The sequence below is a fragment of the Alexandromys fortis genome, unplaced genomic scaffold (genome assembly GCF_014885135.2).
Source record: "Alexandromys fortis isolate MF-2015 unplaced genomic scaffold, M_Fortis_MF-2015_v1.1 scaffold_148, whole genome shotgun sequence".
NCBI lineage: Eukaryota > Metazoa > Chordata > Mammalia > Rodentia > Cricetidae > Alexandromys > Alexandromys fortis.
In genome coordinates, this window is record NW_026068019.1 from 2,981,873 (window position 1) to 3,006,124 (window position 24,252).

The window sequence follows — 24,252 nt, forward strand, 5'->3', positions numbered from 1 at the left end:
TGAATTTTATATTTCAGCATTGGATGGTTACGGTTATTACATCATTGCCTTACTCATATAAGTGATCTAGAGGGAATGATGGCTAGTGCAGCTGCACCTACTGCCAATCTGCTACAGACTTGTGCTGCCTTATTGATGTCACCATACTGTGGAATGCATTCACCCAACATTGAGGTTGTACTTGTAAAGATTGGATTGCAGTCCACTAGAATTGGCCTGAAGCTTATAGACATTCTCCTAAGAAATTGTGCAGCATCAGGCAGTGATCCTACAGGTGACTATTGACTTTGCTCTTATAAATTTTATATACCTACATAGTAATCATACTTGAACTACATAGTATTTGTAATTATCTTTCTGAAATGAATTTCTCTTAAAGCTTTGTTACTTTTGAACTGTTTTCTCATAATTTATAACTGCCATTTAATTAATAACTTAAAATTGTAAGCATATTATTCATTTTAAGTTGGCTAATTAAAAAATCCCCCCCCCCTTTTACTTAGATTTGAATAGTCCTTTACTTTTTGGAAGGCTGAATGGACTTTCCTCCGATTCTACAATAGATATTCTTTACCAACTTGGTACAACTCAGGATCCTGGAACTAAAGACAGGTAGATGTTGGTGCTATTTTTCTTTTAATCACAAACATGCTGCAGTGAATTGGACTTAATACTCTTCATTAGGAAGGCCTCATAAAAGTTAAAACAAATATTATATATCAGTATCTATGTGTTTTATATAGTGGAACCTAAATGTAGATTCTATATGTTTAGACATATTTTGATTGCTTTTGAGCTAAAAATTTTGCCTGTCCTGTACTAGTTCCCATGTTTATTTCAGTTGTAGCATTACTATACTTTCTTTTTATTTTAAAGAATTCAGGCCTTGTTAAAATGGGTCAGTGACTCTGCAAAAATGGCTGCATTGAAGAGAAGTGGCAGGATGAACTATATGTGCCCGAGCTCATCAGCTGTTGAATATGGTCTTCTCATGCCGTCCCCCTCTCATCTACACTGTGTAGCAGCGATTCTTTGGCACAGTTATGAATTGCTTGTAGAGTATGATTTACCAGCATTGCTCGACCGAGAGCTATTTGAGTAAGTCTTGAGTGCTACCCTGCCCTCTTCCCTGAGGAGCTAGATTATTTTTGGTTTTCACTTGAACCAAACTACCACGTAGAGTGTTTTGTTTGTTTCAGTGGTTCGGTAGTTGTTTTCCACTCTAAAGGTGGTAGAACCTGGGAGAAAGGAGCCTAAAAATGAGGTGGATTAAAGTTTCATGCAATAGCCAGCTCTATTCAGAGCATCAGACAATTTATATACTCTTCAGTCACTTTACTCAAGTGAATCTTATTAACACACATGGCAAAAGCTTGTTTTTTCATATCAACGTATGAATAGTAACAGCTGAAGTGAACTTAAATACAGCTGTCCATTACACCTGAGAAGAGCATGGCAATGCATTTCAAGACGAATATTGTTTTTGAAGAAGCTGAGGTCACAAGTCAAAAGTCTTGTTTTCTTGGAGTTTTCTCCCAAGCACTCAGAATTCTCAAATGAGAATTCTTTTTTGAACTGTGTTCCAACAAATGGTGATAATTTTTTCTTGATAATAATAAATTTGAAAATAGTACAGAAGTATAAATGAGATAACACATTTTATTTTCTCCCATGCTGGGGATTGACATATTCTACTTCTGAGCTATACTCCAGCCTTGTTTTAAGATTGATTAGCAATATTGTTAGTTTATCATCAAATCAAAAATCTTTGCGTAGGTGTTCTAGAGTGCTTTATGTTATTCTTGCTGACAAATCTTTCTATCAGCTATATTTTTCTTTAATGTACATTGTAGAAGGAAAATATAAGAAGAAAGTTTGAGATTGGCAGAGATGGTTGCCCACTGGGAGACAGGAAGGTAGTGTACCTAGTTCTAGGATCATTGAGGAAAAAGAGTGAGACCCTTTTTCAAAGAAAAGAAATGTTAAGTAAACTATATTTTTGTCATTATATTTAATCCCAGTAGAAGTGTTTCCAGCTATGAATGTTTTTCTATAAACAAATTCATATGGTATCTTTTCTTTTTCTAGGCTACTTTTTAATTGGTCCATGTCTCTTCCATGCAACATGGTTTTGAAGAAAGCTGTTGACAGTCTACTTTGCTCCATGTGCCATATACACCCAAATTACTTTTCTTTGCTCATGGGCTGGATGGGAATTACCCCTCCTCCAGTGCAATGTCATCATAGACTGTCCATGACAGATGATAGCAAGAAGCAAGATCTTACTTCATCATTGACAGATGACTCCAAAAATGCGCAAGCACCTCTTGCACTAACTGAATCTCATTTGGCAACTCTTGCTTCCTCATCTCAGTCTCCAGAAGCAATTAAACAGTTACTAGATTCTGGGTTGCCCTCCCTTCTTGTGAGGAGTCTGGCTAGTTTTTGTTTTAGCCACATTTCCTACTCAGAAAGCATTGCTCAGTCAATAGATAATTCCCAGGACAAACTTAGGCGGCATCATGTTCCACAACATTGTAATAAGATGCCCATTACAGCAGATCTAGTCGCTCCTATTCTTAGGTTTTTGACTGAAGTTGGCAATAGCCATATTATGAAAGATTGGCTTGGTGGTTCTGAAGTTAATCCACTATGGACAGCACTTTTGTTTTTATTGTGTCACTCTGGGTCCACTGCTGGAGGACATAATTTAGGGGCACAACAGAGCAGCACGAGAGCAGCTTCTCATTCTTCAGCAGCTACAACAGGACTGACTACTCAACAACGGACAGCCATTGAGAACGCAACTGTTGCCTTCTTTCTGCAGTGTATTTCATGTCACCCTAATAATCAAAAGCTGATGGCACAGGTATGAGAACAAAGCCCATCTTAGAGTTTATGTGGGACCTTAATAATTATTTAGGAGAAGGTATAACATTTTTGGAAATAGTTGAGGGCCACGTGATAATAAAACTTGGGATTAAGTACATGCAAATGTCAGAATCCAAGCACAATTGAAGTAGCAATGTCTTTTCCCTCTCCTTGAAATATATGGTCTTCAAAATCTATCACATTTTAGGATGAGGTGTCTCTAAATTCATGACCATTCTAGCTACAATCTGACACTCTTTCAAACTCCCTAGTTAAAGAACTAGCCTAGAAGCCGGGCGGTGGTGCATGCCTTTACTCCCAGCACTTGGGAGGCAGAGGCAGGTGGATCTCTGTGAGTTCGAGGCCAGCCTGGTCTACAAGAGCCAGTTCCAGGACAGGAACCAAAAAAGCTACAGAGAAACCCTGTCTTGAAAAAAAAAAAAAAAAAAAAAAAAAAACTAGCCTAGAATGTAGTTTTGCTGATGGAACTTGATTGACTGTAAGTATTACCAGACTCCTATCATCACTGTTGGTTTGCCTATTATCACACAGACATTAAGAGTAGGTTTCAGGAGAGAGGCTCTGTACGTTACAGTTTATTGGAGTTAGTCTGCATGGCCAACAATTTTTGCAAGCTAGAATTAAGAATATTTGCTGGATCCTTGTTTTGGTTTGTTGCTGAGTTCTTCAGCTCTGTGGCTTTTGTGACTTTGGACAAGTTGATATATTTATCAGTGATAATAATACCTGTATCAGTAAATTTTCAACACAGATAATATTGTGTATAAACACTTTAACATAAAGATTATTCCCATATTTTAAGATTAAAAAAGAATTTATTTTGAGACGATGCATTAACATATTTTTGTTAACCAAACATTATTGGCATGCTTCTTCAATCCCAGCACTTGGGAGGCAGAAGCAGGATCTCCGTGAATTGGAGGGCTACCTTGTCTACAGAGTGAGTTCCAAGACAGCCAGGACTAGGGAGGCAAAACAAAAAGCCTTTTGTTAGTTCACATTCTTAATTTCTTGTTCATTTTTCAAAATAATAATCTGCAAATCTTCCACTTTACTTTTGAAATTTCTTGTCTCTCCAGGTTCTCTGTGAATTGTTTCAGACAGCTCCTCAAAGGGGTAGCCTCCCAACTTCTGGTAATATTTCAGGGTTTGTGCGAAGACTCTTCTTACAGTTGATGCTGGAGGATGAGAAAGTGACAATGTTTCTTCAGTCGCCATGTCCAGTGAGTCATCTTAATGATTACCTGCATGTCTGTATAACTTGCATACTTTTTAAGAGAACTTGCAGTGAGTTCTGTTCTCAATTTTTTTTTTATTTTTATTTTTACTTTATGTGTATGAGTGTCTTACTCGAATGTATGTGTTTGCCTGATGCCCAGGGAGGTGAGAAGAGGATGTTGGCTCCCTGGAACTATAGTTATGTGAGCTGCATGTATGTGCTAGGAATCAAACCCAGGTCCTCTGTCAGAAAAAGGGCTCTTATCTGTAGAGCCGTGTCTCGAACCTGTCAGGAGCCACCTTTTTGTCCCAATCCTAGCCACAGCAGGTTCGTATGTTCCAGTGTAGGGGCGTGAGGATTAGAAATGTTAAGCAGGAGGAACAGAGGTAAGAAGGAAACACAGAGACACGGGATAATAACAGGAGGGCAATTCAGTGAATGCTGAATTGTCTCCACCCCACCCCGCATTTATTTTCCATATACTTTTATACCCCAATACAAAAGGGGGAAAGAAGGCAAAAGACTGCTTTAACATGATACAAAGGACAACTAGAACAGTTACTTGCTCTAATACATGAGATATCAAGCCATTAATTCCTGAGTAAAAGTATTTGATGTTTGGGGCAGTGAGCCCACCCTGGACCAAGTATTCTGAAGGCAGCCACTTGCTATGTCAACCTCCTGTTTCAAAAGAAAGAGCAGAAGTATGCTTGAATTCTCTGACCTTGGTCAGGGTGGAATGGATCTACTTCTATGGGCCGTCTTGATGTCCAAAATACCAAGTGACCACAACTTAGGTCAGGATATCTTGTTTTCTATCCTCCTGTTGTCAACAACTTTGAAAGAATAAAAATAAGCTCAAACTCTGACCTTTAGACAAGGTGGAATAGGCTCACATTTTTGGGCCTTCACACCAGCCACACTTCTCTTTAGTAATGTAGCAGACTGAAACAAGAGCAGTTTATGTCAGTGACCGAACGTAAGTGTCCTAAAGGACAATTTGCCATATCCCTTTTATTAGAATAACAATTATACTGTTTTTTTGAATTGTGCAATTTTTGGGGGGACACACAGAATATGTAATACCAATCTAAAAAGTTGATGAGCAATTCCTATAGAAAGCATGACAGAAATACATAAAATATACACATTACTTTGTATGCTTTATTGAACTTTTTTTATGTCTTTGAAATTTTTTTGTAATGGTATGTATCCTAAAACACTCAACTTCTTAATTTTTCCCCCAGCTGTACAAAGGGAGAATTAATGCAACCAGCCATGTCATCCAACACCCAATGTATGGGGCAGGTCATAAGTTTCGTACTCTTCATCTGCCAGTCTCAACAACATTATCAGATGTTCTTGATAGAGTTTCAGGTAAGTTAAATTTTAGTTTCTCGTTAACCCTGTTTTATGCATTTGATCTAAAAGAATAAGACTTATTTTATTTTATGTTTATGGTTGTTTTCCTTGCATATGTATGTCTGTACCACATACATGCAGTGCCTGCAAGATGAGAAGAGCGTGAGTGCATCAGATCTCTGGAACTGGAGTTAGAGACAGTTGTAAGACACCATGTGGGTGCTGAGGACTGGGTCCTCTGCAAAAACAGCAATGAGCCATCTCTTCAATCCCCTATAACTGTATTGTTTCCACCCACTCAGAAACTGTTTCACAACCAAAAAATGTAAATATCTTCATAACTTGAAAACAGAAAACAATACAAATTAAATAAGCAATAATGAGTATTACCTTCAGGCAATATTAGTCTTAGCTATGATGCCACCTGTGTCTTCTGATAATGGGACAAGAGCTAGAAGTGCAAACAGTCCTCTGGAAATCATTGATGGGATTTTCCCACATATAACCATATGAATGACCGTTTTTAAATTAATAAGTATTTTCTGAATCTAGAGGTAAATGCAACAAATTACCAAAATTGAAAATAAAAGTAGTAGGATTACCTAGTTACCTCACTGTAAATGTCAATGAAGAAAGCAGAGTTACCATTCTCCCCTAAGTGCTTGTTTGCAGTATTGCAGTGTCTTAAGGAAAAAGCTACTTTTTTGTTGTTTTCTTCTTAGAGTCAGGGTTTTTCTTTGTAACAGCCTTGACTGTCCTGGAGCTCACTCTGTAGACCAGGCTGGCATCGAACTCATAGAGATCTGCCTGTCTCTACCTCCAAAGTGCTAGGATTAAAGGTGTGAGCTACTAAGCCCAGCTGGAAATAGCTGCTTTATATGGCACTGTGAACATCAACTTTGAATAATTAGGGTTTGATGCCTCTTAGAAGGCCTAATTATGATTATTTTCTGTGAACAATAACTAATTTTCTCTAGTGATGTGCTTGTGAGAATGACCCATTTTGCCTCTAAAGCTGATTATGTGTATTGGATTTTAAAGTAAGCTGGTAATGTGTATGTGTTATGACCTAAAAATATTATGTTCCTATTTATGTGCTTAAGAGGGAGACCAATATTTTCCAGAGAATTGTTTAAGGAAAAGTTGGGAGCTTTCCATTTATCACATGAAAATCTAAAGTTCACAGTAAAAGACAGCGTGAAAAGACTGGGAAGGTTACTTGGGAGCACGTATACTAGAATTGGAACAGTACAGAGATAAGCAGCACCTCTCCACAAGGATGACGTGCAAATTCATAAAGGATTTCATGTTTAAAGAAAAAGAAGAAAATAGTTATTAGCTTTTGCAGATAGTAAGTCAAACCATTCACTATTATAAAATAAAGTAAAAGATTTCTCTTCCAAGACAGTTATGGGGGTTAAAAAAGTTTCTGGAGGCTGGAGCAGGAGGATTACTAGAGCTTAGGGTTGTCATCAGTGAGGCCCTATGTCATAGTAAGAAAAAGACTGTTTTCTAGTTCACTTTCCATAAGCACAGTAGTTTGCATAGAATTGCGGTTCTTCCCTGCAGCTACACAAAGAATACAATAGAATTTTAGTGTGCTATAATCTTCTGCATTTTAAACCTTGTTTGTTTTTGTTTTTTAAGTTGGAAATGGCATCTTACTATTAAACACTAATACTGTTGCTCTCTTCTGGATAATGTAGAAAAGCACTGTATTTTAGACAGTATTTTCTTACAGATACTCCAAGTATCACAGCTAAACTAATTAGTGAGCAAAAAGATGATAAAGAGAAGAAGAACCATGAAGAGAAAGAAAAGGTTAAGGCAGAAAATGGATTTCAGGATAACTACAGCGTTGTTGTTGCTTCTGGTATGCTTTCTGCTTTCTGTTGTCTTTATTTTCCTTGGATTCCAATGTAACACAGCACTGTGTATTTACAGAAACATATGATAAAATAAATGTACTCATGGGAAATTGGACTTATGTTTTAATACTATATTTTAAAATCTTGTACCAGAAGTCTCTGATTGTCTGTAGAATTACTTAACCATTGATTAAAGGTTGCTTACTATACTCCACCAGGAACTGAACATGTATGACTAGCATAGATACTGAATTTTAATTTTATAGGCTGCCCTTACCACAATATGAATGGTACCTGAGAAAATCCATTAATGTAAGAACTTTTGTGCAACATCCTTATTTAACTACATGTTAAAACCAAAAAGAATTTACTGGTTTTTATTACATAAAGTTAAACATTAAAAATTTAAATCTTTTTAAAAATAAGTAGTGGATTTCGGAAAAAAATATTATCAAGGATAACTTAGTTTCACAGGGGTCTGTCTTTCACAGAATTGAGATGCTTTTAGTTCAAATAAGGCTCCGTTAAAAAATGTGATATGAACAGAAGGGGAGGGATGTGGGGGGGGAGAGTATAAGCTTAGACTGCTCCTTGATTATAATATTGGTTTATTTGCCTTCGTATCATAAAAATCAACATAAAAAAGTACTATTTTGCTTGAATTGCCATTTGTACCTAATAGTTGATGGCAACTTGCACCATTATTATTTTCTTGATATTTCTATATGAAATGCCAAAATTACAGCATGTCATGCAGGTCAGATAGAATTGAGAGTTAGGTCTGGGTTAATGATTTCATGTAAGGAATGTCTATTTTTATTAAAACATTTTAGAAATTTATACTATATATCCTAACTACAAAAAATAATAAAACCTAACCAATTATTATGTTTAAGGGTTGAAATCGCAGTCTAAACGTGCTGTATCTGCTACACCACCTCGTCCACCATCCAGGAGGGGAAGAGCAATTCCTGATAAAATAGGAAATACTTCCTCAAGTGCAGATACTGCTAACAAAATAATCACTGTCCCAGTGTTTCACTTGTTTCACAGACTCCTTGCAGGTAACGTTTATGATGAGTAAACAGCAGAGCAGAATCTGAGACTTATAACTGCACAAATTATGTTCTGGGTCTGTTGCTTTGGGTGATTTAAATGAGTTATTGAGGATTTTTCTACATAATTCCTTTTAGGTAAAATAAACCCACAAAGAGTAGCCTTTTCCATGTCTGTTTCAGTGTCACAAAGTTATTCCCTCTTTATCTCCTTACTTTTGCTATGAGCATAGAGTGTGAGATGAAGACGTAGTATCAGACAGGCTTTATAGGTATAATTGTAGCTGAGAATTCTACCATAGGGCATTGGTAATTAACATTTCCATCTGTTAATGTAATATACATTTTTGTCTGTGCCATACTCTTATTGCCAACTAACACTGAATGATGTTCTTTCTTAACTTCACACCCTAAGTTCATAGCAGAGGTCAAGTGGTGGGTTATTTACTATGTCTCTTAAAAACTTTTATTGCTGAGCGGTGGTGGCGCACGCCTTTAATCCCAGTACTGGGAGGCAGAGGCAGGCGGATCTCTGGGAGTTCGAGGCCAGCCTGGTCTACAAGAGCTAGTTCCAGGACAGGCACCAAAGCTACAGAGAAACCCTGTCTCGAAAAACAAAAACAAAAAATCTTATAAACTTGTTTGCCCATGTTTAATATATTATCTTTAGTTAGAGATAATAGTTGCAGTTACATGATCTTAAATTATTCGTTATCTAAGCCACCTATGAATATATTTGCAGATGTTAGCTTTTATAATATCTGATCTTTAACTTGTGGTTTGACCTTGGTTTTCTATAGATTTTTTTTCTGGTAATTTTAAACTTTTGAAATTGGTATATTTGTCAAACTTTTGTCCATGATTTAGTAAAATAATTAGTTAATTAAGAAAGTCAAGCCAAGTAAAAATGTTTCCCTCTTAGAATTTTGTTTTAACTTAGTTACATCATTTTTAGGTCAGCCATTGCCAGCTGAAATGACGCTTGCCCAGCTTTTAACTCTTCTCTATGACCGAAAACTTCCTCAAGGTTACCGTTCAATAGATCTTACTGTTAAGTTGGGATCAAAAGTTATTACAGACCCAAGTTTGTCCAAAACAGATTCTTTTAAAAGACTACATCCTGAAAAAGGTATGTACATGATACTTTTTTAAAACTTGCAGTCCAGTGGTGGCAATACGGCTCAGTCAGTACAGGACTTGCTGTGTAATCATGAAGATCCAAGTTTGATCTCCACCATTCACATAAAAAAGTTGACTGTGGTGGTTTCTGCTTGTCATCCCAATGCTGGGAGCCAGGGACAAGAATACCCCTAATTTTCATCAGCCAGGCAGTGGTAGCACATGCCTTTAATCCCAGGAAAAGCAGGTTGATCTCTGTGAGTTCAAAGCCAACCTGGTCTACAAAACAAAGTGAGTTTCAGGACAGCCAGAGCTACACAGAGAAAAAAAAAACCAGGGTGGGGGAAAGGTAAGATCAGTGACATCTAAGAACAACAACCAAGGCTGACCTCTCCTAATATGCATTTGCATGCCACCCCTCCTTTCCAGCACATGCATACACATATATAAGATGGTGACTTCACTGTCATTGAGCTAAGGACTCAATTTTAAATTGATCAGTTATTTTCATATATCAGCTTAGTGGTACTTTTTGTTGGTGATTTGATTTATTTGTACATTATTGAAAACAATTATTTTATTTGGAAACTTAATTCATCTTAGTTCATCATTTCAGACATGTACATAGGTTTTCTTTCTAACTTTATTTTTGAGAATTACATTGTTGCCATTTTATTATCAAGTTATATCCCCAATTTGTAAATTCCTACTTTACTGGCCATTTATATTGAACTGCTTTCCTTGCTCATAAAGATTTTTCATATGTTTAAAGGGGATCGTGTATTTTATCCTGTTACCTGTAGAGTCCATTAAATAGTTTTGCGTGTGCATGCTTTAAATATGTTACTTCTGTATAGATGAATAGGACAGAGTGCATGCCCTATTTAATGAGTGCTGATTTTAATTTTTCACTGCCCAAATGCTCTATAAATAATTCATTTCACAGTGTGAGCATTTGATCACATTTAAATTTTGTATTTTTCTCATGATTACAATTTAGTTCTTCGTTACAAGCTATTTACATTACTTAGTAAACCTTAGTATATTTTCTTTTATCAAATCTTCAGCAGGATTATTTGTAACTTTCTTAACTGTCTCAACATTTTCATTAACTTCTTAATTGAAATCTTTTTAAGAGATTTATTTATTTATTATGTATTCAGTATTTTGCCTGCATGTATGCTTGCACATTAGAAGAGGAAACCAGATCTTATTACAGATGGTTGAGAGCCAACACATGGTTGCTTGGAATTGAACTCAGTACCTCTGGAAGCGGAGCCAGTGCTCTTAACCTCTGAGCCATCTCTCTAGCCCCCACTTTAAAATTATATGTGTATGAATTTTTTGCCTGTCTATATGTATATGCACTATCTGTGTGCCTAATACCCAGGGAGATCAGAGAAAGGAGTCCTTTCCTCTGGAACTGCAATTACAGGTTGCTGTAGGCATGTAAATTAAAAATTGGAGTTATAACTTGATGGTTTTTGTTCCCTTTTGTTATTTTTCCTTCAAAAATTACTTATTATCAGAGTGTGTGTGCACGTGTATGTGCCACAACACAAATGTGATGGTCAGAGTTCAACTTTTGGGGACCATGTCTCCTTCCACTGTGAATTCCTGTCATTTAACTCAGGCTTACACAGCAAATACTGCTTCTACCCACTGAGCATCTCGTCATTCCTGTTCTTTCTTCTTATGTTTGCATAAATGAAAGCATGTTGTATATGTACACAGGTTCTTTCTGACACACTAAGTTTTTGTGTAATGTGTTATATAGATCATGGAGAGTTAATTGGTAGCTGTCCAGAAGATGAGGCTCTTACGCCGAATGATGAGTGTATGGATGGAGTACTAGATGAATCTTTGCTGGAAACATGTCCCATTCAGTCACCATTGCAAGTTTTTGCAGGAATGGGTGGATTGGCTCTTATTGCAGAAAGATTGCCCATGCTCTATCCAGAAGTAATTCAACAGGTAAGCTAAGCTTCCTACCATGGTGCATTGTGTATGCATAGTGGTTGCATATCTTTAAGTTAGTTACCTCAACCTTGAAATGTTCTTGGCCTTATAATTTTTGAGCACTAGAAAAGTCACAGAGGGCTTATATAGAATGTTTAAAGATCAGCTGGGAATAAAGACCCTCATTAAAGTATACCCTTTATGTTAATGTTATGGTCATCACACTCTCGTTTCTATATGTGGCTTAGATGTGGTATTGACTGTGTTTATTATAATAAACAACATAGTAAAATAATAGCATACTACTCATTTGTGCCTTGTTTAACTTCTACTTTTGTCTTAGGTGCCATTTCCCTTTAGATGGTTTTAAATCATTAATTCAGCCCATGTCAGTGTTCATTCTTGCTCCTGTCATCTATGTATTTCTGTTTCTCATGTTCTTGTTATATTAATGGACAATTTTGTCAGTTGTCTCTATAATGTTCTCTATGGACAAAGGTGGAAATCTGGTGGGTATCTTGGCATACACCTGTAATTTCAGCACTTGGAATGCTTGGGCAGTATTACCAGTCATTTTTGGCTACAGATAGCAAGACCTTTTCTCAAGAAAGAAACAAAACCTACTACATTTTCATTATACAAGGTTTGAAATGATGGTCTAGGGTAGTGATCTCAACCTGCAGGTCATGACCCCACATCAGATATCAAGTATATTAAATACTTACATTATGAATCATAATAATAGCAAAATTACAGTTAGAAAGTAGCCACACAATAATTTTATGGTTGGGAATCACCTTGACATTGAGGATTGAAGGATTGCACCACTGGGAAGGTTGAGAGCCACTGGTCTTGGGTCTAGTTCTAAAATGTATATTGCATTGTGTTGTCTTTTCTCTCCGGACAACTTTATAATAGTTCTTTGTTTCTTTTATCGCTATTATGTTTAAAGGACTAAGAATATCTGTTATGTCATTATGGAAACTCATATATACATACCTGTGTGTGAATGGATTTCTTAGGTTTATTTGTAGAGTGTGCCTGTAATCCGACTCCCCCTAACAATATTGGTCTCTGGTATAAGAAATTTTGTCTCCATGAAGTTCAGGGACTGGACCAAGGATGTTCTGAAAGCTTGGAAGTAGGGGAGATTCTCAAAGAGTAATGCACACAGTGTTGAAATTATACAGGAGACTGCTTGATGGGACATCTAGATACCAAATCTATTCACACTAGGTCATAAGAATAAATAGTAGACTAATGTAACTTTTAAAATACACACTGATGATCCTCCATGAGTAGGTGGGAAGAAAGGACTGTTTTCCCAATATTCCAGCATCAGATAATGTAGAAGAATGACAGAGTTAGGAAGTCATCCTAGCTAACTACTGTAATTGTGGTTTCAAGGAGCTCTTTGTTTGTTTTGTTTTTTGAGATTGTAATATATTACATCATTTCCCCTTCCTTTTTCTTCCTCCAAGCCCTCCTATATACTCCCCCTTGCTCTGTTCCAAATTCATGACCTTTTTCATTCATTGTTATTACGTGCATGCATATATGTATATCCTATAAATAATAGCCTTCTCAGTCTATAGAATGTTGTTTGCTTGTTTTCATTGCTGACCATTTAGTGTTAGATAACCAATTGCTGTGCTTTTCCCTGGGGAGGACTATTTCTCCCTCTCTTAATATTCTTTAGTTGCCTATAGTTTTGTGTGTGTATGTGTGTGTCAGGTTGAGACTTCATAGGCTTTCTTCCCCTGCCCATTTTTGGCATTTCTGTGGGTGTTGTCTTTAATCAACTCTAATTTGGGCAGTCATATTGGAGACGTGTTGTGGTTGTTGCATTTGACATTACTAGGCGACACTATCTCACAAACTCCCTAATACTCTGGCTTTTATAGTCATTCTTCCCACTCTTTCACAGTGTTTCCTGAGCGTTAGGTATGAGTGTGTATTCTAGTATATCCTTTGTGATTGAGCTCCACAACTCTGCATTTTGATGGATTGCTATTTTTTATAATGATCTTCATCTGTTACAAAGAAAAGAGTCTTGGTGAACTTTTTTAAAGGCTAGTACTGGTGCTAGAAAGATGGTTCAGTAGTTAATAGGATTTATTGCTCTTCAGAGGAATTGTTGTGTTCCTGGCATCCGTATTAGGTGGCTCACAAATAACTCCATCTTCAAGGGAAATGGCATATTCTTGTAGCCTCTAAAGGCACTGATATGCACAGAATTCATTCACAAAGACAGTCACACATGTAAATATATTCTTAAAATGGGTCTGGATCTGGTGGCTTTAATACCAGCACTCTGGAAGTAGAGATAGGAGGATCTCTTGAGTTCCAGACCAGCCAGAATTACATATAATATTAAACAAACAAATTCACTAAGAAAAAAATACTAGAAATGAGTGAATCAGTTTGAAGTGCAAGATTTTCACATAATTTTGAAGAACCTGTAGCTATTTCACTAAATAGGAAAATGCAGTTCTAATATAGACGTACTTGGTAGATACTGCTGTGCTCATGATTTCATACTCTTCTTGGTATGTGTTTCCTTGTTGTTTCAGAATATATCCTTTAAGTTTTTATGTTTCTACAGTTTAAAGAGGTCATTTGAGTCTTGTGTTTGAACCCAGTATTGAAAAGTGGAAATAACTAAATGCTTCTGTTTTCTTTAGGTGAGTGCTCCAGTGGTGGCATCTACTACTCAGGAAAAACCAAAAGATAGTGATCAGTTTGAATGGGTGACCATAGAACAATCAGGCGAACTAGTTTATGAAGCTCCAGAAACTATTGCAGCTGAGCCGCCACCTGTCAAGTCAGCAGTGCAAGCCACTTCTCCCATACCTGCCCATTCTTTGGCTGCTTTTGGATTATTTCTTCGTCTTCCGGGGTATGCTGAAGTGCTCCTGAAAGAGAGAAAACATGCCCAGTGCCTTCTTCGCTTGGTATTGGGAGTTACAGATGATGGAGAAGGCAGTAAGTGTTTAGAGTTACTAATTAAATTTTTCAATACATACACAAATAACTTGGTAAATTTGTTCAGATTATTGTCTGTCCTTACCCATTTATTTATTTTATAATAACATTGTTTACATGGTTTGTTGTTATTGTTCTTTTAGTATTAAACATAATAAATCCTAAAAAAAACTTTTCATGTTCATTTTGTAAATTGTATGCTGAGTACTTGCAGATGCACTGAGTGACATTGGAGTAATGTGATCAGGTAGTAGGACTGTCTTCTAGTCATTATAGTGGAAAGTATGAGAGCATGTCATTGACTCAGACAAATTAGAGAAGAATTTGAGCTGAGTATTATTGGTGCCTCAGAGATGTGAGTTGAGTCTATTTCTTTACAAAGTGTAAGTGTGAAAAGTTGTATAGCTGTTTTTATTGGTGCTCTGAAATATAAACAAAACTTAGTTTGGGGTGATTGTTTCAGAATGGCAGTGTATATGGAAAGGGAGGAGTTAGCTGATTAAAATCTGTATGAAAGGCACTTGCTTGCAATCCCAGAACTCAAGAGTTCCGTGGTAGAAGGATCAGTATTTCAAAACTACCCTTGCCTATGTACTGAGTTCAGTACAGCCTGGACCACGTGAGAGTCTGTGTGAAGAAACTATGAACGTGTGTCCTTTAAGAAAAAGTTGTGCTTCCTCTTTCTGCTTCCTTGGCGTGCGCATGCGTTTTCTCTGTCTCTCTCTTCTTTTATCTCTCCTCTCTCCTTTTATCTCTTTTCTCTGTCTTTCTCCCTCTTCCTTAATAAATACATATGGCTAAAAAAAGAAAAAAGAAAAAGTTGTGCTGGGTGGTGATGGAGCACACTTTTACTCAGAAGGCAGAAGCAGTCTGATCTCTCTGAGTTTGAGGCCAGTCTTGGCTACCTAGTGAGTTCCAGGACAGGCTCCAAAGCTATACAGAGAAACCCTGTCTCGAAAAACAAAAACTAAAAAAAGAAAGAAAAGTAGTTAAGTAACAAGTATGGAAAAGCATAGTTTGTATTCTGAATACTAATGATAATTTATTAAGCTTTATTAAGCAGAGCAATGGCATCTGAAAAACACCCACCCCCACGAAAATTAATCTGGTGAAGTGTTGGATTAGTGTTTGCAGCAAGGATAAAGTCTAGTCCTCAGCACTATAGAAACAAGACAAGAAAATGAAAAGCAAAAGGCATAAATTTGTAGCAGTATTTTAAACACAGAAGAGAATTAAGAGAATTGTGTATTATATGATAAAGCTATAATAAACACAAAACTATAATGATTGTTCATATTTGATATCAATATAATGAAAGATTGGCTGATCACAGTTAAGGTAATATAGGAAAGTAGATTTTAATTTGGGTTACTCTTAATTGTTCTTTCAAAGACTGTTCCACCACTGATCATAAACAGCAAAGGGGAAACAGACTTTCTGCCACTTTAAGTTGCACACATTAAGTGCAAAGAATAGTTGTTGCAGTTCATACACTGTGCCTATAGTGCTTTATCGCTTGTGTTTACCACTTCTTTCTGATTAAAGCAGCACAAAACTATTGTACAAAAGAGAGTAGTTTTGCTTGTTTGTCGTTTGTTCATTCAGAACCACTTGAAAGACTTTTTGATGGTTGTAAGAAATTTCTTTGGTACATGCTTTTAATCCCAGCGCTGGGGAGAAACAGTTGACTCTTTATGAGTTGGAGACTAGCCTGGGCTACATAGAGAACCTTGTCTCTAAAATAAAGTAGAAATTTCTTTTTTAATGGTTAGATTTTATTTCACATTCTAATTATTAGTATCTGTTGTCATTGATAGCTGTTACTCAGATGTGTAAATTTACAGAGTTTGTGTACACTATGTCTTATAGAGATGTTCTTGATACTATAATAAAGATAATTGTATTCTATCTCACATTCAGCCTGCTTTATAATCAATTTAATGGTGAAACCTTACTTTGTCATTATTATTTTTGACCTACTTATTATTTTCAAGTGTTTTTAATTTTAGTCCTCTTCTCTTTAACAGGCCACATTCTGCAATCTCCATCAGCCAACGTGCTTCCAACCCTTCCTTTCCACGTTCTTCGCAGCTTGTTTAGTGCTACTCCCTTGACAACTGATGACGGTGTGCTTCTGCGGCGGATGGCACTGGAAATTGGAGCATTGCACCTAATTCTTGTCTGTCTCTCAGCTCTGAGTCATCATGCTCCACGAGTTCCAAACTCTAGCCTTAACCAAACTGAGGTAGGTTTCATTCCCGTACTTTTAGTCATTTGTTCTCAGCCTTCCTAACACTGTCACCCTTTAATACAGCTCTTCATGTGTTTTGTTACTATTCCGTATCTGTAATCTTGCTACTGTTATTAATTGTAATATAAATAATTCCTTTTTCCTGTGATTTTAGGTGACCCTTGTGAAAGGGTGTTTGATTCCCACAGAGGTCATGACCTACAGGTTGAGAACTGCTACTTTATGTTAGGAAAAACTAAACTTAATTGATTAGAGTATGAAGTGTCACTTCAGAACTTGGAGTCATTTTATGATTACTTTGGGATACTCTGCTAGCCTCCTCAGAAAAATCAGATTAACCCACCAGTTTAAGAAGTGGATAGTAGCCAGGCAGTGGTGGTGCACCCCTTTAATCCAACAGACAGAGGTAGGCAGATCTCTTGAGTTCAAGGCCAACCTGGTCCACAGAGCAAGTTCCAGGACAGCCAAGATTCACAGAGAAGCCCTGTCTTAAAAAACCAAAAAAGAAAGAAATAGGTAGTTACTGCTTTCCCACTTATCTGGGTATTTCAATGTTAATTTTTCTTTCATATTATTGAGTTGTAATTTATATACTATTGTAAGCCCCCTCCTTAAAAAACAAGCCACAGACACATACACAAAGGGGTAAATGTCCTTATTTCAAGTTCATTTGGTTGTGTGTATATAAAAATCTGGAATGATTTAGAAAATAGCATATGAGATGAGTGTATAGTTACTGTTTCCAGTGTTGGGGAGGTGCTCCAACCAGTAAAGTCTTTGTGAGCTTGAAGACCTGAGATTGCATCCCCAGTACCCACTTAATAAGCTGAGTGAGTTGATAGTAACCATAATCGTAGTGTTCAGGAAGAGCCTCAGGCTCAGAGAGAGACTGTCTCTAAATGAAATGGAGAGCAACTGAAGAACTTATGTTCACTTCTGACTTCCTTGTGCAGAGTGTTCTTATTTTTGGGTGTAGTGTAATGTTTCAGTTCATATGCTCAATATGTTATAATCAGAGCACAGTGATTAATTAGTGTGTTTATCATCTTACAGTTAGCAAGAAATGACATACCTCTTTTTATTCACTCTCCCATTTAAGAATATTTTTGTTTTTAATCAAAAGCATTATTAGAAGGCTAACATGGTGGTTAATGCCTATAATTCAGAGCTTAGGAGACTGACGGAGAGGACTGTTTTGTATTCAGGCCAGCCTGGGCTAGCCTGAGATCCTATTTCTAAAAACAAAACAAAACATAAAACAACCCATAAACAAACTTTTAAAAACAATAACAAACAAAAACTCAACAAAGGAAAGGACCTCATGAAATGACTAGGGGGTAAAGGAACTTGCCTTTTTGATGTTTTATCCCCAGATCCCACATGGTGGGAGGAGAAAACCCATTTCCAAAAAATTAACACCTGACCTCCACAATGCATGCTGAGACATATATTCCTTGTTCATTCCCCTTCATTGTTGCAGTGCAAACGCAAATCACACAATGAAAAACTATTTTTGGATAGCTCTGTAAAATAAATCTACATTTAAAGAGTTTTAAAAGAGCAACATCAGATATCCAATAGGAAAGTGATCAAAGGGCTGGAATGGGCATCTCATTAAAAGCTGTGTAAGTGTCTGATAATTCTAAAAATACAGACATTATCTGTTGTTACTAAAGTAAAACAGGATTATTACTGTATTGGAATTCAGCTGAAATGAAGGTAGTACCTGTATGTTGTGATCTAATTTTTTTTTCCTTTTTGATTTTTTTGAAACATGATTTCTCTATGTAACCCCAGATGTCCTAGAACTTGCTCTGTAGACCAGACTGGTCTCAAACTCAGAGATATGCCTGTCTCTACTCCGTGTAAAGGCATGCGCCACCACCCTAGCTTGTGATCTCATTTGTGTTCTGCATGGTTTGATGGGTTTTACATTGTAGTTTGTAGCAGATTTTTTTTTTTTTTTTTTTGGCCACCAGCCAACTCCCAAATCATAAATTAATTTTAGTTACTCGGCCTTACTTTATGCTTGTCTCACTAGCTCTTAATAACTTAAATTAACCTGTTTATATGTTTTGCCTCAGGGCTCTTTACCTTTCTTTCATTCTATATGTCCTATTCTGTCTAGCTGACAAGCTGCCTGCCTGGCTGGCCCCAGGATTCTCCCTCTCTTCTTCCCTCATTCTCTCTTCTCTCTTCTGACAAGCCTAGATTCCTCCTCCTACTATTCTTTCTGCCCACCAGCCCCTCCTATTCCTCTACTTCCTAGTTATTGGCTGTTCAGCTTTCTATTAGACTAATCAAGTGCCTTAGGCAGGCAAAGCAACACATCCTTACATTGTTAAACAAATGCAGCATAAACAAATATATCTTTACATAGACAGATGTAGCATGAACATGTTGGGCACCATTCTGTAGACAGAGACTATTCTTTTGTTCTCAACCACCCCAACCCGAACAATCACAGAGAAACTATATTAATTATAATATTGTTTTACCTGTTTGCTCAGGCTTCTTATTAACTAACTCTTACATCTTAAATTAACCCATTTCTATTAATCTATGTATCACCACAAGGCCATGGCCTACCAATAAGGTTCCAGCATTCCAGTGTCTTTCTCCTTCGGGAGCAACATATCTTTTTATTCCACCTACTCTCTCTCTGTATCTCTGTTTGGATTTCTCACCTGGCTTTACTTTGCTAATCATTGGCTGAAATAGCTTTATTCATTAGCCAATGAAAGGAACACATACAGAAGACCTTCCTGAAGGCAGAAGTCACAAAATAATCCCACACCAGTTCAGAATTATGAATAATAAAGGGTTATTTATTTAAGGGAAACTTAACAGATCACTCTCCTAGATAACAGTCCTCTGCATGAACAGGAAGAGTCTAGCAGCTGGAAGCAAGAGAGAGCAACTGTATTTACAGCTGCTTTTACAGTTTAAGAGACCACACCCAAGTGGGCTGGTATCTTAAAGGCTGTTGGCTGAAGGAGCAGAATATGCTCCCACAGCACCTCCCCCTTTTGTTTAAATAAGAGAGTTCCAAACCCAATACAAAACTCTATACACTATGAACAGATATCAAGTATAATTAATTAGAATTACAGCCAGCATAAACAATATTAAGCAGGGAACATGTGCTAAATGTTTTAATAAACATTCTATCCTAAGGAGTCTAAATCTTGTATTGGACATGGCCCAGCTAGCTCAGTCAATAGAGCATGAGACTCTTAATCTCAGGGTTGTGGGTTCAAGCCCCATGTTGGGTGCCAGTTTGTAGGAGGTAGCTGCTTGTTGGTTCCCAGCTGCTCAGAACCGAAATAATCACACAGAAACTGCATTAATTAAATCACTACTTGGCCCATTAGCTTTGGCTTTTTATTGTCTAACTCTTACATATTAATTTAACTCATTTCTGTTACTCTATCACTACGAGGTCATGTCTTACCAGCAAAGTTTCATCACATTTATCTTTGGTGGCGGCTCCATGGTGGCTCCCTGCCCTTCCCCCCCCCCCACATCAGTTCCATTTTCCCCACCTACCTAAGTTCTGCCGTGCTATAGGTCCAAAGCAGTTTCTTTATTTATTAATGGTAATCACAGCATACAGAGGGAAATTCCACATCAACTTTCCACACCGGTATATCTTTGCCTAGTTAAAGTACTATTCCACAACATAGTTTGATGTATTTGTTCTGTGTTCTTTTTGTATGCATATTACTGATTAATTAAGAATTTTTGTTGTCGTTGTTTTATTTGATTATTTTTAATAGGTTGGATTATTCCTCTTTTACCTATCCCTGTCTTAAACCCCTAGTTTCAAATATTCCTCCTGCTTTATCCTCCCAAGTACTAGTACTTCAGGTGTGTGTTACAATTTCTGGTTGGACATCTGATTGTGTGTGTGTATGAGTGTTTTTTCCTACATGAATATATATGTGTACCATGTATGTGCCTGGCACCCATAGAGGTTAGAAGATGGCACTGGATTCCTTTGAAACTGTTGTTATGGGTGGTTGTGAGCCACCATGTGGTTGCTGGGAATTGAACTCAGGGCCTCTGGAAGAGCAACAGTGCTCTTAACCTCCCAGCCATTTCTCTAGCATTAGCAAATGAAATTTTAATGGCTTTTTTTTTTTTTTTTTTTCCAAGACAGGGTTTCTCTGTAGCTTTGGAGCCTGTCCTGGAACTCACTCTGTAGGCCAGGCTGACCCCATGATATGCTTGCCTCTTCCTCCTGAGTGCTGAGAATGAAGATGTGTGCCATTATCACCTGGCTTTAATGGCTTTTTAAATGATTATCTTACAAGAAGTGGATGAATGTTTTAATTATATATCCAGTTATAAATCTATAACAATTTACAGAAATACTTTATATCTATGGTTTTTCTTTAAAATATTTTCTAAGAAAACATTTTACTTTTTCAGGGTTTTTTACCTCTCTTTCCTTCTGTATGTCCTAATCTCTGTCTAGCTGGCTAGCAACTGCCTAGCTGGCTCCAGAAGTCACCTTCTCTTCTTTCCCCATTTTTTCTCCTCTCTCCTAAAAGCAACAAAAGCTCATAAATCCTCTGTGAATCATCTTTGAATGTTTATTGTAAGTGCTTTTAGGAATTGTGCTCTGTTTAATTTAAATAAATATCTTTGCAGCCCACAAAAATAATAAAGAATTAACCTTCATGGTTAAGGTTATGTTGTTAGCCATTTTTCTGTCTTATACAATTCTCATTTCTAATACTTGAGATATTTAGGTGTGTAATCTTGTATGTGTGTATGTGTTTGTGTGTGTGTGTGTTTGTGTGTGTGTATGTATGTATGATAGCTTAAGGTCAGACTCGGGTTATCAGGCTTATCAAGAAGTGTCTTTAGCCACTGAGCTACCTTTCTCTGTTTATTCAGACTTTTTAAATATAAAAATCAGTTTATTGTAATGAACTCACAAATAAGATTATACAGCTAGATTAATACAGCCATTCAGACAAATACTTGCCCAGAATTCTGTTAGAATGACCATTCTGAGCCATGGAACTTTGTTTCATGTTTTACACTTTTACCCTCAACCACATTTTTATGCACTCACCTACCACCACACACACAGGGCGGCGGGGGGGGGGGGGTGTGGAGAAAGAGAGAGAGAGGCAGTTCATGACTGGATTAAAAGTAGAAAAGCATTAACTTTATACCTTCTTTTAATACTCCTGTGTCTTGTTTACATTCCATCATCTTTCGATACCACTAATTTACCTATTCTTGTCTCCTTTCTATGTGTCACACTGTAGCCACACATCTGTCTGTTTGCATAAGTAAATGTATAAATTATTAACAGCATCTTTAGGGATTAGAGCACATAGAATTTATTCTTTCTTTCTAATATTGGGTCTCCTTAATTATTACTACATGTTTCCGTCAGAATTTGAACAACAAAACAATTGAGATGTATTACTTCTAGAAATAGAGGTAGTCTACTTCTCTTGATTGAGAATATCATTTTAGTGTTGTGGTAAAATTCTGAGGTAGTGTTTTACTGGAACCCTAAAGTGGTCTTATATAATTGTTTTCCTTTCTTTGTTTTCAATTTGGTTTTGAGTCGTTGATTCTTTGAGCCACATAGTTTGCCTTTTCTTTTCTTTAATTCTGTCTCTCTCTCTTTGATCTTCTTCCCCTTAGCATTTAGTATTTTCATAGTTTGTTTATATAGCATGTATTATTATACATTTTTGCAGCTAAACAATATTCCCTTGCATTCGTTCATATATGCATATCTTGGTAGAGGCATTTGAAATCTATCCTAAATTGTGCTGAACAGTGCTGCTCTGAACTTGTATGCACAAATGCTTATTATTAGCACTGGTTTTCATTTCATTGGGGTGTATGCTTAGGAATATTACAGTAATTATTTTTAAATTTTTTTATGAAAGGCCAGATTGATTTTTTTTATGTTGTGTTAATTGTTGAATGGTCATAGTGATAAGTTTTTGAGGATAAGTAAAACCAAGCACTAGAAATATTTTTTTCTTAAAAGCCACAGGTGTCAAATTCTCATAACCCCACGTCAACAGAAGAACAGCAGCTGTATTGGGCCAAAGGTACTGGCTTTGGCACAGGTTCCACAGCATCAGGATGGGATGTAGAACAAGCCTTAACCAAACAGAGGCTAGAAGAGGAGCATGTGACCTGTCTTCTGCAGGTGTGTTTGCTAATTTGTTACTGTCAATGATAATCATTAAATTACTTTTTATTTGGTCTGTTTTTTAAATATTGATGATGTAATCGTTCTTAAGTACATTTTTTCTTCTTTTGTTGAGATGTTTTATGTAGTTTAGGCTGTCCTTGAACTCCAAATCTTCCCTTTCTTCACCTTTGGAGTGTAGTCATGACTGGTGTTCACCAGCATTCTTATCTATTTCATGCTCACTTTTGTTTTCTTCTCTAAATACATTATAAAAGCATGGGTTAAAGAATGGTCTTTCATCCGTGCTTGTATTCTAAATACCTTCCCTCTTAATTAGCTTCTCACCTGAAAGGTGAAAGGGGATGCAGTTACCCTGTGACTTCAAGATGCTATCTGCCTGCTAGTCACCCTTTGCCTCATCATAGAGCTTCTGCCCTTCTGTGTTAAAAAGTTAGCATTTATGTTTCTTTCTGTGCTGGAACTGAACCCAAGACTACCTGTTAAGTATATACTTAACCACTGAGCTGTACCTGTAGCTCACTTTCAGTTCTCTTTTCTAAATTGTTTTATACTGTTTCCAGAATGAAGCAAGTTTAAGGTTGGAGAGAACATCTATATTATCTAAACAAGAAGTTGTTAGCCTAAATTGGTGCCGTTTTTGAAGTGTTTTTTTCCATAGTTCGAGGGTGGTATGCTCATAATAGTACAGAATTCTAAGATTGCAGCACTCTCAGACTGAATCCATTCAACGAAACTCAACAATAAAGACTGCGAATCTAACTCAGTGTAATGTTTGCCTAACATTCATGGAACCCCTTGATTTGGTCCTCAGTACTACTTAAAATGATGAACGGTAATTCATGCTTGTAATCCCAGCCCTAAGGAGGTGGAGGCAGGAAGGTCAGAAGTCAAGTTTAGTCTCAACTACAGAGCAAAGTAGAGGCCAGAAGAACTACTTGAGACTCTAAAAATGGTAAAGAAAGCCAAAGGAAATTATCAGTAATGTTTGAGTTGCTGGCAGTGGTGTAGTCACTAGCACCAGTGTGTTTGTTTTTAGGCAGGTTGCTTCTCTTGTAGTTACATGACTCACTTACCATGTAAACAACACTCAGAACAGTCCCTTCTCTTCTGAAGAGTCGAACTGAAATGTCCCCCTTAGCGACGTTTGATGCCTCAAGCTTGCAGTCCTAAACTCAACTCAGGATCACTGAAAAATCCAAGGGCATCCTGTTAGAAACCTGACTTTGAGGTTTGCCAGGGCCACATAGGGAAGAGCTGTCCCCAAAATAAAAAGTATATAGTCAGAATATATTGTATGAAGAAAAAAAAATCTATATTCAGTTAGGGAAAAAAAGGGTCTTCTA

The 24,252-nt window shown here is 36.9% G+C and overlaps 1 protein-coding gene and 1 pseudogene across 11 annotated transcripts in view; both read left to right on the forward strand.

The window, feature by feature from the left end:
* Positions 1-24,252, forward strand: part of Birc6 (baculoviral IAP repeat containing 6) — a 189,692-nt gene that overhangs the window by 125,490 nt on the left and 39,950 nt on the right. For all 11 annotated transcript variants that reach the window (XR_007595527.1, XM_050162966.1, XM_050162964.1 and 8 more), the window contains 13 exons: positions 18-274; positions 504-612; positions 877-1,098; positions 2,089-2,869; positions 3,972-4,115; positions 5,359-5,488; positions 7,215-7,346; positions 8,238-8,405; positions 9,352-9,525; positions 11,293-11,489; positions 14,159-14,459; positions 16,487-16,704; positions 22,739-22,903. Coding sequence is in view for 10 of the 11 variants with exons in the window: in XM_050162966.1 (XP_050018923.1) it covers positions 18-274; positions 504-612; positions 877-1,098; positions 2,089-2,869; positions 3,972-4,115; positions 5,359-5,488; positions 7,215-7,346; positions 8,238-8,405; positions 9,352-9,525; positions 11,293-11,489; positions 14,159-14,459; positions 16,487-16,704; positions 22,739-22,903 (2,998 nt within the window). In the remaining variant the exon portion in view is untranslated. The remainder of the gene's footprint in view (positions 1-17; positions 275-503; positions 613-876; positions 1,099-2,088; positions 2,870-3,971; positions 4,116-5,358; positions 5,489-7,214; positions 7,347-8,237; positions 8,406-9,351; positions 9,526-11,292; positions 11,490-14,158; positions 14,460-16,486; positions 16,705-22,738; positions 22,904-24,252) is intronic.
* On the forward strand, positions 6,688-6,787 carry LOC126514243 (uncharacterized; annotated as a pseudogene).